Source organism: Phocoena sinus, chromosome 11 (assembly GCF_008692025.1).
Source record: "Phocoena sinus isolate mPhoSin1 chromosome 11, mPhoSin1.pri, whole genome shotgun sequence".
Lineage (NCBI taxonomy): Eukaryota > Metazoa > Chordata > Mammalia > Artiodactyla > Phocoenidae > Phocoena > Phocoena sinus.
In genome coordinates, this window is record NC_045773.1 from 4,414,918 (window position 1) to 4,431,109 (window position 16,192).

Consider the following 16,192-nt stretch of genomic DNA (forward strand, 5'->3'; position numbering starts at 1 on the left):
TACTTCATCACTGTATATTTAATTCTAAATCTTCCCAGATTTAGAAGACACTTAGCCACTGAGGAAACAATTTTACTGTCCCAAACAAGTTATCTCAGCAGAGTAAGGTTGCTTATCATTCAAAAACTCAGGGCCACAACATGAGCTCTGGAGCTGCATACATGCAAGATATCTCCCATGGCCTGGGCCCCACGTTGAGCTCTTCTTTGTGGTCACTATAGCAACGAGACCCCATTCCTTTCCTGTGTAGTGTGGATTTTTGTTCCCATGAACTTCCAATACCCACACCCGATGTCCACTACACAGTAGATATGCAATAAATATTTGTTGAATGATGATGTACACACATTAAGTGGAGGAATAGATAGGGCCAGGGCTAGATGCAAGATGATAAAAATGAGGGTTTGGGGAAATCAGCCATGGGAAACTGAGAAAACACTCCTTATTTTTTCTTTACTTAATTATAAAAGAAATGACCAACAGTAAGATGAGGTAGAAGAAACGGCCCCAAAGGTAGGCTACACATACCTGATACCTTTCCCTTCTAGCATGACATTTTTTGAGGAGTAAGGATGTTGTTCAACAAAGGCTCCATTGAACAGGCTGTAATTCTCACCTGCTTGTATGTGGTTCAAGCCACCCCCACTACCTTCGCTCTAATCCTCAGTGTCTTCTGCCTACTAACAGATTTTCCTACTACCAGGCTCTCTCTACCTTAATCCACCATCCACAGAAACAAGGAAATCTTCTGAAATGGGAATCTGACCACGTCACTCCCTCCCTGGATCTATGGCTCCTGAATACTTACAGTAGATGATGTTCAAACTCCTTATTCTCACTAGTCAGGTCCTTTACAGTCATGTCCCCATCTTCCTTTCTAGCTCCATCTTTGTCCACAAGTCTGGGGATCCAGTCACCCTGAACAAATCACTGTCGCCTGAACTGTCACATATTTTCATTCTTCCCTGCCTTTGCAGATGCTATTCCTCTGCCTGAAACGCCATTCCCACTGTCCTCTGCCTAGCGAGCTCCTGCTTGTCCTGCTCAAAGCTCACCTCTACAAAATCTCCAGTCTCCACCAAGCAGTGCTGCCATCTTTTTTTGTGTCCCTATAGCTGTCTATCTGTACAATTCTCTCTCATGCCATGGATCGCACTGCACGGGGACTGCTGGCTATCCCCACCAGCCTGTGAGCTCTCGCAGAGCAGAGGCAATGACTTACACAGCGCTATGTCAGCAGCTCCTAATAGGTGAAGGGCTGGCCTAGTGGCTGCTCATAACTGTTCACAAGGTGAATAAGTCAAATACAGGAAGGTAGGGTCATGACTAAAACCAAGACCTTACAGACCAAGCTGCGTTTCAATCCCAGGTGCCATCATTTACTAGCAGTGCGAGACCTTGGACATGATATTTATTTCACTGCTCTAAGTATTATCTACTCATTTCTGAAAAGTTGATCAAAGTACCTACTTCAAAAGGTTTTGTAAGAATTAAATGAGATAAAGTATGCATAGCACTGAGCACCGAAGCTGGTATCATAGTAAATGCTCAATAAACAGGACCTAACAAAAATAATGTACAATTATTATTAATACAATCTCCAAACATGAAAATACACTAAAACAGGCATGACCGAAACTGTTTCTCCCATCGGGCTTGTATAGAGTTACATACCTGTTTTCCACTCAGCTGATAGAAGGAAAGTTTCTGTCCCCAATCAGCTACAGCCAGGATGTCATTATGTTCCTCTCTAATCAACAGAAGACAAAAAAGGTTACGTGGGGCCATGGCCTGCTCAGGAGTGTAGCCCTCATCAGCATCTACATCTCAGTGTAGCCTGACAGTTTAACAAACAACAGGAAAAAGAAAGCCCTGGCCAGGCTGCCAGATTGCCAAATGTTGGACAAGAGTACAGAGGCCAAAAGTTGTAATGTGGGCCTACCCATCAATCAGTCCAATGGGAAGGGACCAGGTGAGATTCAGCCCTCCCGGTATCTGTTATTTCACTGAATGCCCCACCACTCAGGTGCTCGTGGTGCCAAGACACTGCCACAATGAAGAGGTGAAACCTCTCATTTCAGTTTCCTAGGAGCAAAGCTAAGAAACAGCAAGGTTGCAGACCCAAGAGTGCTTCTCTCTTACACACTATAAAACATGGGGAGATGGTGAAGAGGTATGTCTTCTGCACTGGGAAGGCATGGATCGTCTGATTTTTTTAATGGACAGAGGGGAACTTGGCTTGCCTCTCCTCAAGAGGGAAATTAACACCTAAAACTAGGTTCTCTTACAGTTGGGGTTTTTGCACAGGTGAAAAGGTTGACTGGATCTAATTCAAAAAAAAAAAAGACCAACAACTGTCTTTGAAACTGAGTGCCTATCAGGATCAGTGTCTAGGAACTGGGGCTGTAGGACCAGCACAGGAGAAACCTCCTCAGCTAAGGCTGGGGATCAGGCTACTCAGGAATCGAGTTCAAGAGAGAGACATTCCCAGCCCTTGAGTCCTGGTCTTAACCCACCTAATATTGCCTCCTCTTTCTTTACTAATTCCAGCTTTTTGAGCCCAGGGCCTTGCGGTCGTCTGGCAGCACCATGAGATATGCAGGCAAAGCATGGTGCAGCCCTACCTGCAAAACCCAGCCAAGAGCGGCAAAATAGCACTAATTCGTAACTAAGGGAAAAAAGACAAAGATGGAGAGGGATGGAGCGGACCCACAGGTGAACTCTGTGTGAATGGCACTGAAATCCAAACACATCCAGAGGCCCAGGCTACAGTGAGCCCTCTTGGGGAGAACACATACAGCTCTGGGTCGGGTTCAGCCCCACGAGCTGGATGGGTGGTTTTCAACCTTCTTTTCCCCTTTTTTCCCCTGGCAGTGGGACTCCTTACCAAAACAAACACTTGTGCTAACAATTAAAGGGTCTGCTCTGGCTGAAGCACAGATAGGGACCTGAAACCCACCCTTTCCTCCCTTCCTTGTCCCCCACCTCCCACCTTCTTTTTCCAAGGAACCCCAGGCACCACAGAACACAGTTTGAAAAGTCCTAAGCTCGATCACTTTTGCCCAATCAGAATATCCTGGCTCCCACACTCCAGCCTGCAGTGTTTTCCCTACAGGTAACCTCGACTGAAAAGAAGGAAGGACAGCTGGACAGCGAGGATTTGGTGTGAGGACTGCGGGTAAGATGGGGGCCTCCTCTCTGATACGTGTCCTAGCAAATACAAGGTGAGGTGCGGCGTGGAAACAGGCTAAGAAAGTGTCCAGTAAGAGAAGAAGCATTCACTGAACTCTTGGGCGGCCGTGCCAAGGGCACACGAGGCAGGCACTAAAAATCATGTTTCTCAAAGGACCGCTAATGTTACCGGAAAAAGTGCACTCTATGATGTTAAGTGGAAAAAAAGGAAGTACGATATGATTTGGTTCATTACATGAATACACTAAAAGCCTGAGAGGAAATACACTAAAATGCTAACAGTGGTTTCCTCAGGGGATGGGGTTTTATAGAAAAGTCAAACTTTCTCCCTTAGACTTTTCAGTATTTCCTCAAGTCTCTCAAAGAAGAATTTTATAACTCACAAGTTTTGAGAGAGTGTCCCCCTTGCTGGAGGAGCTTTAACCAGCAACACCCCCGCCCCCGGTCCCTTTTAGAAAGGAGCTTCGGAGCAGCACCTGCCCCAGCAGGTCTACGCTGGGGGCTGGACCCTTCCAAGGAGGGTTCTCGCTCCTCGGGACACACTCACAAGTTGTCGTCCCTGGGACTGTCGTCCTCTTCCTCTGGCTCTTCCTCCTCTGCCTCACTACCCTGACTACTGTACACTGCTGACTTCAGAGTGGAAGGGATTTCCTGAAAATATCTGTTGACAATGACTTCCTCGGCATCCTCGTTCTCTCTGTTCATCCAGAAACACTCCCATCGGCTGCAGACAGTAAGTGGTTGTTCACAATCACGTTGCCTAGAACTACACTAAAGCTGTAATTTCAAAACCTGTCAAGGAGCCCCTGAACCCCACCCGGAAGAGGACAGCAACCAGGTACACTGGGTGTCCTGCTTCTCATGAATTAAAAATGGTACCCTGAAGCCACAAAGTCATCTGTGGCCACAAAAATCAAACAGCAGGAACTCTGGGGTAGGCTAATGGCCTCTGAAGGCATTAGACATACATGGTACAGCCCTGGGCTGGACAAAATTATTCATGAAGAAGCATAATAATCTGATGTAAGAAAAGCAGTGAAATTAAACTACCTTCTAAATCAAGTAGGCACCACCTGCAAAATGACATTGGGCTGGTAAACATTAAGTTCTGTACCTTCAGAGGACTCTGTGGGGGATATTGGTGGTTTAATAATATCACAGAATTATACAAAGAGGATGTAAAGCTATTAGTCCACCATCAAAGTCACATGAGCGCAGTAAGGAAAACGTGTGTAAGGTTAGAGAAGGTAGATGCCAAATGTTTGTGGAACTATAGGCTTTGGGGACATTTATACTTAATTTTGATTTTTTTTTGACAAGGGCAGCAAAATAGGCTCATGAAAAAGTAAAAAAGGCTCATGAAAAAGCACATCTTCTGCTCAGACTTGGAGGGAAGAACTGAAAGGCGGAAAAGACCAAAATAAAGCCACAGCAGAGAGGTGAGCTCTCGATTCCTAAGGAAATGGCTCTCCTGTGTCACATGCGTACATACTCTCTCTCCCTCTCTCTCTCACGCACACACACACTGAGCTGGTCTAGATAGCTCATCTGCTCAGCTAAATTTCTGGGATTCATTCCAAAACTCAAGATGGGCTCTTTAAAAATTCCATTCACATGGAATAGGTTCCAAAACAGATCAGTCAAATGGGGTGAGAAGCCTCTGAATCATGGAGCCCTCAGGGGGAAAGAACTCAGCCCGCTGAGGAAGGCCTTCTCCACAGGGTTTCCGTCCTAGGAGGAGGACAGCTGTGCGGTCACCTTGAAGGGCTCCAGCAGATGGACCACAGCGGGGAGAGGGAGCCCCCTGGCCGCTCAATCTTCACCTTCTCCTCCCCGTTTCTGTTCCGTATGCTGATGACCCCGCTGAACATCCCCAGAGCCAGGTACTGACCGTCATTTGTCCAGCTGTTCAAACAACCAACAACGGGCATGGGGAGGGGAAAGGAACACAGAGAAAGTCAAAGTTGCGAGGATGATACCTTGGTTGAAACAACCTGATGAGGCAGCAATGGCTGGGCTCATCCTGACCCTGATGTAAAAGTCAGAGGGCCAAACTGAGAGTCCCATTTCTTCCTGGAGTGGAGGGTGAGATGTGAAGGCGGGAGCACCTTCTTGGTGCCCATAGTCTCTGTCTGCACTGCCACGATGGCCCTCAGCTTTGCCTGCATTGCGGGGTCAGCCTCCATTCCCCGCTCGCCATTTCAACCTCCCCCCACTTCCAGTGCACCTGAAGAACAGAATCTGCGTCTTGGTTGTTGCTAGCCTCTAGAACAGGTGCCTAACAAATGCTGAATGGAAAGAAAGGCTACACTCAGAAGCTGGGCAGCAAGCAGCCACCATTTGAGAGCGTCTACCGTGTGCAGGCACCGCGCTGCTTGCTTTAAACTCATTAGCTCGTGTGCATTTCACAGCAGCCCCATCAAGTCAGCATCTTAATCCCCATTTGTCAAATAAGGAACCTCCTGAGGTCACAGAGCCTGTCAGCCACTGAATGTGGATTCGAATCCAGATCTAATATCAAAGCCCGAGCTTTCTCCAGCGCATGTGCTGCCTGGACCAGGACAGCCTCAGGTCCCCAGAGCCTCCACTGAGCACAGCTTGATGCTGGGGAGGCCTGCTGCTGGACAACTGCACAAAAGCAACCTGCAGTTCTCTTTTGCTTGCCGATCAAAAGCACAGGTTCTTCCCATCAAGGAGACCACGAGAAAAGAAAAGAGGAAACATGGGGCCCAAACCAACTAGGTAGCACAAGACCTTCTCTACTGTGTGAACTAACCAGACTTTGAGAGTCTGTTTGCAGAGCGGGGAACAAAAAACGATCTTCAGAGCTGCCCTTAACTTACCTGCAGCAGGTGATCTTGCTGCTAGATTTGTGCTTAGAGACAGACTTCTGTTCAGGAGACCATAAGCCTTCAACACAAAATAACATAAAAGAAGAGAGGTTGGTTGGAACATTACCCAGCAACAAAAAGGAACAAACTATTGGTACACACTACAATTTAGATGGATCTCCAGGGTTTTATGCCGAGTTTAAAAAGCCACTCTCAAAAGGTCATATGCTATATGATTCCATCTTATATAAAGATGGGGAACAGATGAATGGTTACCAGGTACAAGGGGTTAGTGCTAACAGGAGATGGGGGAGATGAGGGTAAAGGAGTATCTTTGTGGTGATGGTAATCTACACAGGGGATGAAATGACAGAACTATATACACACATTGTGCCAGGCCCCACCTCCTGATTTTGATACCGTACAACAGTTACATAAGATGTATCCATTGGGGAAACAGGAAGAAGGGTACATAAGACCTCTCAACTATCTTTGCAACTTACTGTGAATCTATAATTATTTCAAAAGAAAAAAGAGAGGAAGATATATGGGTGAATTGATAGCCAACTTTTCAGGAGTTTAAGCCAAAGAAATGGCAACTTCACTGTTCATAATCATTACACTGCAAGCAGAGTACAACTTAGCATTCAAAGTAATGAATGACGCCTTCTGAAAATCCAGTCTCTCCTGACCCTATCTGGGCTGTGCCATGTCCCTGGCACACTGGTCACCTTCGGCTTGCTCCCTCCTGCCAGTGACTCAGTGGCCCACAACAGGTATAGGTCTGGGCAACAAAAGCAAATTCTACTCTTTGCCTGAGCCATGAAGCACAGCCAAGGAGGTAATCCTAGGGCAGAAACGCATTTACACAGCAAGGCGCAACATCAAACAATGTGCTTCCCCTCTCCCCTGCCCAGAATGCCTCCTCCAGCATTTCAGCCTATGCACACCTTACCTGTGGTCCACCGAGGCCCCCTCAGAGCCTCCTGCTGGAGGAAACCACACCCTCCAGGCCCCTGAGGCAGCACTGATCAGAGCAGACTCTAGATGCAATCACACGGCCTAGGTCCAAGCCCTGGGTCCATCCCTTACCCGCTAGGTGACCTCAAGTGAGTCACTGGACCACTCTAAGCTCAAGTTCTGTTCCTCAGTGGAGTGGGGATGAGAATAATACCTGACCTCAGACCTCAGAGGTCGTCACAGAGCTCACACAGGAATTTGTTTCAACTCTCAGCACAGTGCCTAGCATATCACAAACATTCAACAAATATTATTCCTTAATAATATATTTTTACAAATTCTTCCTCCCTACCTGCCCCCAACCACAAGCTCTTTGAGGGCAGGAATTCTATTTTGTCTTTTTCACCCCAAAAGTAAGCACCCAGACCAATGCCTCACATGGAGAAAATGCTAAATTTTTAATGAATGACAGTCCCTTCCCCTTTTATTTATACAACACGCTTTCAATTACATCCTCTCTTTGGAACCTCAGAACTCTATCAGTGGATGGACTGGGGGATGCATTCATCTTAGATCAGGAGGGAAACTGAAAGGGATTAGATCTCTCGCTCCTTGACTTCAACAATGGCTGTTCTGTTGTAACCACTATCTCTTAGCAAGGAAGACGGAACTTATGAGCTGTAAGCAAGAATCGACCTTAAAAGGAGAACATGCAAGCCTCTGTTCGCGTTCCTGCCTCTTCGCTGACGTCTCACTGCTTCTCCTCTGAGCCAGGACCACACCAGTGCCGTGTGTGGGGTGGGTGAACTCCTCGGGGCATTCAGCCCCTCAGGAAGGACAGCCACAGCCACTGAACAACTAATGGGGACACGCCGCACAAGAAGCACAGCGAAGCTTTCCACACATACACGGATGCTGGGGGACCCGGAAGTGGGGACAACTGAACTGTCCCTGCCAGGGTGGGGCGGGGAAGGCTTCCCAGAGGTGGCAACACCAACTTAACGCCTGTGCTCTCCCATCCCTCTCACCATCTCCCTCCCAGGGCCCTTCCTGCTGTCTCCCAGACTTCTTACCAGACTCAGTGCCATCACTCACTCTCCTGGTTTCTACACAATTTAAAGAACAAGTGCCAGCCTCCCTTCAGCCATTGAAGGGAGGTAGAACGGCATTAACTCTCTCAGGACAAAACCACCATATTCTGGATAGATTTCAGCACTTTTTGCCAATTTTCAGTTATTCCCAGACAAGGCACTGGGAATCAGAACCTACCAAAGTCACTGGAGGAACAGGACGCCAGCTGGTGGGTAACAGGGTTGTAGGAGACACACTGGATAGAATCATTGTGCCTGGGAAGTAAACAAATGTAGATGATTATGCAGCAAACCACAAATGCTTCAGTGGCTACAGCTCAAGATTTTAACGATGGGTCCACAGCCTCTCTGACTCCACACCGGGAACTCTGATGCAAGTGACCAATTAAAAGCACAGGGATGAGTTCTCCCCTCCTGGGCTACCCCCAACCCACTATTTTCCTCTCTCAAACATTACCCACCCATCAGACTGGCCTAGCTTAAATGCCACCTCCTCCAAGACTAGTGTGCTGCACACCTCTGGTGTGCCATCTAGTAAGAGAATCATGTAAACCACCTTGCCTAGCACCAGGTACATAAGAAGTGCCATATTAATGGCCCTAACACTTATTGCTTTGTGGAGGCCTGGAAATACATTCATTAATACAGGATGGACGTACAATGAAAATACTAGACCAATATCTGGAAACATCTGAGATAACAATGAAAGCTGAGTGAGTCACGTACCACACGGGGCATCTCAGCCTGAGTTGTTTTTTGTTTTTTTGTTTTTTTTGCGGTACGCGGGCCTCTCACTGTTGTGGCCTCTCCCATTGCGGAGCACAGGCTCCGGACGCGCAGGCTCAGCGGCCATGGTTCAAGGGCCTAGCCGCTCCACAGCATGTGGGATCTTCCCGGACCGGGGCACGAACCCGTGTCCCCTGCATCGGCAGGCGGACTCTCAACCACTGCGCCACCAGGGAAGCCCTGTTTTTTGTTTTTAATTAATTAATTAATTTTGATTTTTGGCTGTACTGGGTCTTCGTTGCTGCATACGGGCTTCCTCTAGTTGCAGTGAGTGGGGGCTACTCTTTGTTGCGGTGCGCGGGCTTCTCATCGCAGTGGCTTCTCTTGCTGTGGAGCACGGGCTCTAGGCACACAGGCTTCACTAGCTGTGGCACGCGGGCTCAGCAGTTGTGGCTCATGGGCTCTGGAGTGCAGGCTCAGTAGCTGTGGCACACGGGCTTAGTTGCTCTGCGGCACGTGGGATCTTCCCGGACCAGGGCTCAAACCCATGTCCCCTGCATTGGCAGGTGGATTCTTAACCACTGTGCCACCAGGGAAGTCCCTCAACCTGAGTTTTATTCCTCCACTTCTGGGTAATACTTTACTTACAACCTCATTCATTCATTCATTCATTCAAATATTGATCTGTTGATTTGTACATCGGTGTTCACAGCAGCATTATTCTGAATAGCCAAGAGGTGGAAGTAACCCAAATGTCCGTCAATAACAGATGAATGGATAAACAAAATATGCTCTGTACATACACCAGAATATTATTCAGCATTAAAATGTAAGGGAGTTCTGACACAGGAACCTTGAGGACATTACGCTCAGTGAAATAAACCAGTTACAAAAGGACAAACACCATAGGATTCCACTTATATACGGTACCCAGAGTAGTCAAATTCATAGAGACAGAAAGTAGAATGGTGGTGCCTAGGGCTGGGGGACGGGGAATGGAAGTGGCTGCTTAATGGGTGTGGAGCTTCAGTTTTGCAAGATGAAAAATAGTCCTGGAGACTGGCTGCACGACAACATGGATGTACTTAGCACTACCGAATCATACACTTAAAAATGCTTAGGATGATATGTTATGTGTATTTTACCACAATTAAAAAGAAAAACGGGCTTCCCTGGTGACGCAGTGGTTGAGAATCTGCCTGCCAATGCAGGGGACACGGGTTCGAGCCCTGGTCTGGGAAGATCCCACATGCCGCGGAGCAACTAGGCCCGTGAGCCACAATTACTGAGCCTGCGTGTCTGGAGCCTGTACTCCGCAACAAGAGAGGCTGCGATAGTGAGAGGCCCATGCACCGCGATGAAGAGTGGCCCCCACTTGCCGCAACTAGAGAAAGCTCTCGCACAGAAACAAAGACGCAACACAGCCATAAATAAATAAATAATTTAAAAAAAAAAAAAGAAAGAAAAACGATCATTTGTTGAGTACCTACTACAGGCCAGGCATTGCAGTAGGCACCAGTGACACAGCATGAGCAAAACAGACGCAGTGTCTGCCCTCATGGAGCTTACAGGCTGATGGGAGATATCAATCAGCCACCAGAATAAGTGTAAAACTACAGCTGTTAGGGACTTCCCTGGCTGTCCAGTGGTTAAGACTCCATGCTCCCACTGCTCGGGGCACAGGTTCAGTCCCTGGTTGGGGAACTAAGATCCCACATGCCACACGTTATGGCCAAACGAAAGAAGAAAAACTACAGCTGTGAGAAGCACCATGAAGGAGACCCAATCAAGGCTCCAGGGGCAGGAAAGTCTTCACAGAAGAAGCAACATCTGAGATGTGCAGAGTGAGTAGGGGTTAACCAGGCGGAGGGATGGGGAAGAAGAGGAGGAGAGCCTCTGCACTGAGAGGGGCCTGGAGCACACTGACCCCAAGTCTCAGGGTGTCAACCGTGGCTGGATGTGAGGCTCTTGAAAAAGGACAGGTCGGGGTGGGGTGGAATGTGCGATATCAGATTAACTAAACTGAGCTACACGAAAACACCTAGCCCAGTGCTGGCTAAGCCAGCAGTGCTCAAGAACTGTTCCCTCACTTACTCATTCCCCAACCCTCCCAGCGCACAACCCCACAACTTCACTTGAAGTTCAACTGCAGAGAAAAAAGTCCTCCCTGATAGCTTTGCTAAGGGCCTTTTGCTACAGTAGCTCAGTAAGAGGCAAACTAATAATACCGTAAACCTAAACGGTTACTTACGTGTACTTCAGAATGCCTTCCAATTTTGACGTCCAGATAATAACACTTTTGTCAGCTGATCCAGAAGCAAAGCGCTTGCCTAAAAGTGTTTTTAAAAAGAATAAATTTTCACATTCATTTAGGCTAGCATTTTGCAGAGTATTTCTTAGAAAACGACTTCCTTAAGGTCCCTAGTATGTGTCAGTTGCTTCTCTACCCCTTCTTCTTATCTGTACTGAGTGGCAGTACTTTGGAGTCAGGAAGTTTGAGCTCATATCCTGCTCTGCCTGGCACTAACAAAGATGTACTGAGGGCCTATCACATGCCAGCATCATGTTCTGTGCTCAGAATCAAGTAGTGATTAAAACATACATGCGGTCCACCTTCATAGAGTTTGTCTGGTGGGAAAAGTAGGCATTAAATTAAATTAATCCAATTCAAATACGACGTAGTGAGAAAAAAAAGCAGGCCCTATAAAAGAGAATACCTGAGGACCCAATTTTGGTGAGGGAGGTTTCTGTGAGAATGGTATCTTTCATTGAGACCTAAAGGTTGAGCAAAGCTTAGCCAGGTGCAACGAGAGGAGAGAGACCCATCCATATGGGTCAAACAGATGTGCAAAGGCCCTGAGGCAGGAAAAACCTGCATGTGTGAGGAGCTGAGAGGCAGCCAGCATGGAACATCAAGGGCAAAGGGTGAGGTGGGTGGGGGAGGGATCTCTAGGGGCTTCGAGGCCACAGTAAGATCCTGCTCTCTATCCCAAAGAAAGACTTTAAGCAAAAGAGTGACAGATGAGATTTTCATTTTCACACTGCTTGGGCCATGTGACACTGCTGCAAATACTAAATAATAGAAGCTGCTCTTATTTATTATTTCTGTCACTGCTCCCTTACACTGGCAGGCAGCAGGTGAGGAAGAGTGTGGACTAAGGGCTCAGAGTCGGAGCTGGAATCCCCAGTGACGTCACCCACCAGCTGCAGGACCAGGAACAAGCTACTGAACATCTCTAGGCCTTCATTTCCTCATGTGAAAAGTGGACGCAACAACAGTATTTACCTCACAGTTGTTATGAAGATTAAATGAGATTAAAGTGCTTAGGTCTGTGCCTGGCCTAGAATGAATGCTAAACAAAAGTAGCTATTATTATTATTTCCTTACATTGCCTTGTATTGCTTTCCTTGAAGAAAAACTAGCTCTTAATACACCTTTGTATCATAGTTGCTCATTAAATACTTATTCAATTTTAGGGGGAAATCGGAAACAAGCAAAATCATCATTTTTTAAAGAGCAAAACCAAATTCAGTGTATCCTCACTTCTAGATCCAAAGGGAAAAGACTTCCTTATCATTACATGAGTGTCACGAGGGGCAGCATGATACACCAGAAAGAACAAGGGCTCTGCAGTCAGAGGATCCAGGTCAGGCCCAGCTCTGCCACCGTCACCCGTAATCGCTCCAAGCCTGTTTTCTGATCCGTGAGAGGAGCTGCGATCCCTTCCCTGCCTCCTTCAGAGGGCTGCTGGGAGATCAAACGTGAAGATGTGTGTGGCAGGACTATGCAAAACGCGGACAAATGCCCCTGATGGCAGGTCTCACTCTACGATCCTCAAGGGCCTTGATGGTGCTGCAGGCCAAAGACGCCCTAGGCTTATAGACTCTGAGGCCTCACAGGTCTCCCCACGGTACTACTCTGAACTTAAACTCAAACACGCACATAAAAAAATATGACTACCGTGGCATAGGGCTCCTGACTACCAGGCAAGAACTAGCGTTGTCTTTGCCACTACCTCATTGTATGACCTCAGCCAGTCGTGTGACTTCTCTAAATCTTTATGTAGGTGTAACATGAAGAGATTGGGCTAGATCAGACTAACACTGTGTGCCCCAAATTGTGTGTATACATGAAGTAGGTGCATTTTTCTAGAGAGGGGTCTGTAGCTTTCAGGAGATTCTCAAAGAGGTCTGTCATCTAAAAGAAATTAAAAACCTGGAGCCTGAATGATGTCCATGGTTCATTTAAGCACTGTACCATCGATTCTGCGACTTCTCGGCAGTGGTCACAGAGGGCCACCTCTAATCCTATATCCACTTGACACGTGAGGAAATCGAGACTCGGACAGGGTCAATAACCACCTCAGACTCACAGAGCTTTTCGGGTTGGAGCTGTCTCATCCCAAAGTCCATGTTCTTCCCATTGATGCTATGCTGTGCGTAGCACGGATTTACTTTTAACTCTCAATGTCAGTTTCACGCAGCCGATGTGACCACCACCTCTCCTCTTTCTCACCCCACCTGGTGCCCTAGCGCCAATGACTCTTCAACCCCACTAGAACCTCCCTCACCCCTTGTGGTCCTCTCACCCCTCATTACTCAGCAACAAGGTTGCTCACCCCTCATTACTCAAGGTCAATGTATATAATCATTCCTTTGCATACATCCTCTGCCCTTGCCCTCTCACCGCATCTTCAGAGGTGCTTGTAAACCTACCACTCTGGTTAAATCCAACTCTCCACCTCCTCTGTCCCTGTATCTGTGCAGCTCAAAGTGATGGAGAAAAAGACACAATCGCACCACTGATCTCACTTTCAATTCATGATCACCAGCTTTGGGTGGGCCCTTCATGTAGCTAGGGTCTCACTATACCTCCCGGGGCCATTCACTCAGCCCCTCAACTAGGTGGTGTTGTACTCTTTTTTCTTTTTCCTCAACTCTCGGACACCTCCTTCCCCATCCTCACTCTCAGATGTTGCTGCTTCCTATTTCACTGAAAAAACGGAAGAGAATTCTGTTAGACTCCTACTACGACATGCCCCCGCTGCCAGCACTTGCAGTGACATCCTCCACTTCCCACCATGCTCACCTCTGCCCTGGATCCCTTCTCCTCTTCCCACTCAGCAGCTCTGTTCCAGCAATTCTGCCCCCACCTCTACCGCGTCAACTTTCCTCAAACTCAACACGTGTGAAACTGAACTCCGGATCTCCTGCTGTAAGTTTCTCGGCCTGCAGCCTTCCCCATCTCAGTGGAGGGCAACTCCATCCTTTCAGTCATTCAGGTGAAAAACCATGGAGTCACCCCCGACTCCTTTCTTCACGCCCCACATTCTGTCAGGCAATCCTACTGGCTCCACCTTCCAACTGTATCCAGACTCTGACCACTGCTCCCCACTTTCTCTGCTCCTACAGGGGTCTGAGCTGCCATCACCAGTGGCTGACGCTTCTTCACTCGTCTTTCTGCCCAACCCTCAGCCCTTGCAGGCTGTTTGGCGTACAGCATCTGGAGGGATCCTTTTAAAATATAAATCCAATTAGATTTCTCCTCTGCTCAGAACTCTTTAGTGGTTCCCTGTTTTCAGTGAGAATCAAAGCCAAAGTTCTACAACAGCCAACAGAATCCAGCCAGCCCACACCTGCTACCTCTCTACCCTCTTCCCCTATTGCTCCCCACCGATTCTCTCTGTCCCAGCCCCAGAAAGGCACACCCCACCTGAGGGCCTCTGCAATGGCTCTTCCCTCTGTGAGGAGCTCTCTTTCCCCAGATGCTCAGTCGTTATTTCCCTGCCTCCCCACCTTCAAGTCTTTGCTTGCCTGTCCCCATCTCAATGAGCCACCATGACTACCCTGTTCAACACTGTACCCAATGCCCTGCCCACACAGCACTCTCAATCCCCCTTATTCTGTTCTACTTTTTCTTCTTCCTAACACTACCTTCCGCCGTACTGTTCAATTTACTTATTTGCCTTCCCTCATACTCTCTCTCCTTCCCCCACAACCCCCGCCACATAGATAAAAGCCCCATAAGGGCAGGACTCTTTGTTTTGCTCTCTGAAGTATCTCAAGCAGCTAGAACAACGCCTGACACACAGATGGGCCTCAATAAATACTTGAATGACTGAATTGAATTGAATGACTGAACTGAAGTCTAAGAGACTATCTATCTTCCGAAACTGCAAGCTGTACTTGAGCTCACTCAACACGACGAAGGCGCAGCCAAGGAGAGAAATGAGCGGCTGTGAGGCCATTACAGACACTAAGTCCAGAGCAGCCTCTTACCATCCTTCGCATATGCCACACAGTACACAGTATCTTTGTGTCCCTTTAGGGGCTGAAGTAAGGTGCCATCAGACGTGTCGTAAACCTGGCAAAAAAGAGACAAAAGTACAGATTACCCGCGTGGCATCCAGTAGTCAGAATCCCTGCAGGTTGCTGCTCCTATTTTTGTTGTCAAAACAACACATTTGTCAATATTCTAAATTTGCACCAAGTAAAAACTGAACCAAGAAACCAGAAAGAATGTGACTTAAAGTTGGGAAACCCAAGAAGGAGAGGCTCTGATTCTGCCCATTACATGGCCGGAAATGTGCCATTAATGCTCGAGAAACAAAACTTCACTCCGTGAAACTTCTCTACACAGTTCACCCCCCTTGCATGTATTTGGATATATGACCAAACAAGCTAGGCCCTCCCTAATAGAGCCAGCACAAAGAGCCCAGCTAGAGCATGATTAAATGCCAGTGTAGCCCTGCCCTACTACCAACATCACAGAGAGATGTTTCATACTTGCTACCAAGAGTTGGAAGTCACAGACCTGAACTCTGGGTTTGCAAATTGTAGGGAGTGTTTTAAAACCCATCTGTAACGTGCATTTACGATTTTATAGCTGTGTATAAATATGTGGAGATTTAAAAAACACACCATCTGAGAAATAAAAGCAAAACCCTCCAGAAATGGTCAGTGTTGGAGAAGATAACCTATGGGAAAAACCTAAAAGGATTTGGATTGTTTACCCTGGACAGAAGAAGTCTGCAGAACAATTTACCCGCAGCTTTCAGATTATGTAGTTACCATGCACAGAATGGAGATCAGGCCGTCTGCATATCTTGAGACAACAGAGCAAGAGGAAGCGGACTTACGCAGGAGGAAGGGGAGATCATGCAAAGGGTTTTAGGTCAAACATAAAGAGTTCTCTGAAAATTACTTTTATACACTGGGACAGGTTCCAGAGACAGCTTACGTTCTTTGAAAATATGAAAAATAGGACAGCATCCATATGGAATTGTTTAGGAAGGCCAGTGCCTAAAAGCTGGGGTCAGGCTATCTGGCTTCTCACAGAGGGAGCCCCTTCAGGCCTGTTGTTTGAATTTTTCAGGGGGACAAAATATGAAC

The 16,192-nt window shown here is 47.4% G+C and overlaps 1 protein-coding gene across 8 annotated transcripts in view; it reads right to left on the reverse strand.

Moving 5' to 3' along the window:
- IFT122 (intraflagellar transport 122) overlaps window positions 1-16,192 on the reverse strand; it is a 77,676-nt gene that overhangs the window by 54,630 nt on the left and 6,854 nt on the right. For 7 of the 8 annotated variants that reach the window (XR_004352116.1, XM_032648099.1, XM_032648095.1 and 4 more), the window contains exons 3-8: window positions 15,080-15,164; window positions 11,052-11,130; window positions 8,253-8,329; window positions 6,036-6,102; window positions 4,951-5,097; window positions 1,675-1,750 (exon numbers count right to left, since the gene is read on the reverse strand). Coding sequence is in view for 7 of the 8 variants with exons in the window: in XM_032648099.1 (XP_032503990.1) it covers window positions 1,675-1,750; window positions 4,951-5,097; window positions 6,036-6,102; window positions 8,253-8,329; window positions 11,052-11,130; window positions 15,080-15,164 (531 nt within the window). In the remaining variant the exon portion in view is untranslated. Of the gene's footprint in view, window positions 1-1,674; window positions 1,751-3,739; window positions 3,917-4,950; window positions 5,098-6,035; window positions 6,103-8,252; window positions 8,330-11,051; window positions 11,131-15,079; window positions 15,165-16,192 lie in introns of all 8 variants that reach the window. The other variant, XM_032648101.1, reaches the window with a different exon arrangement.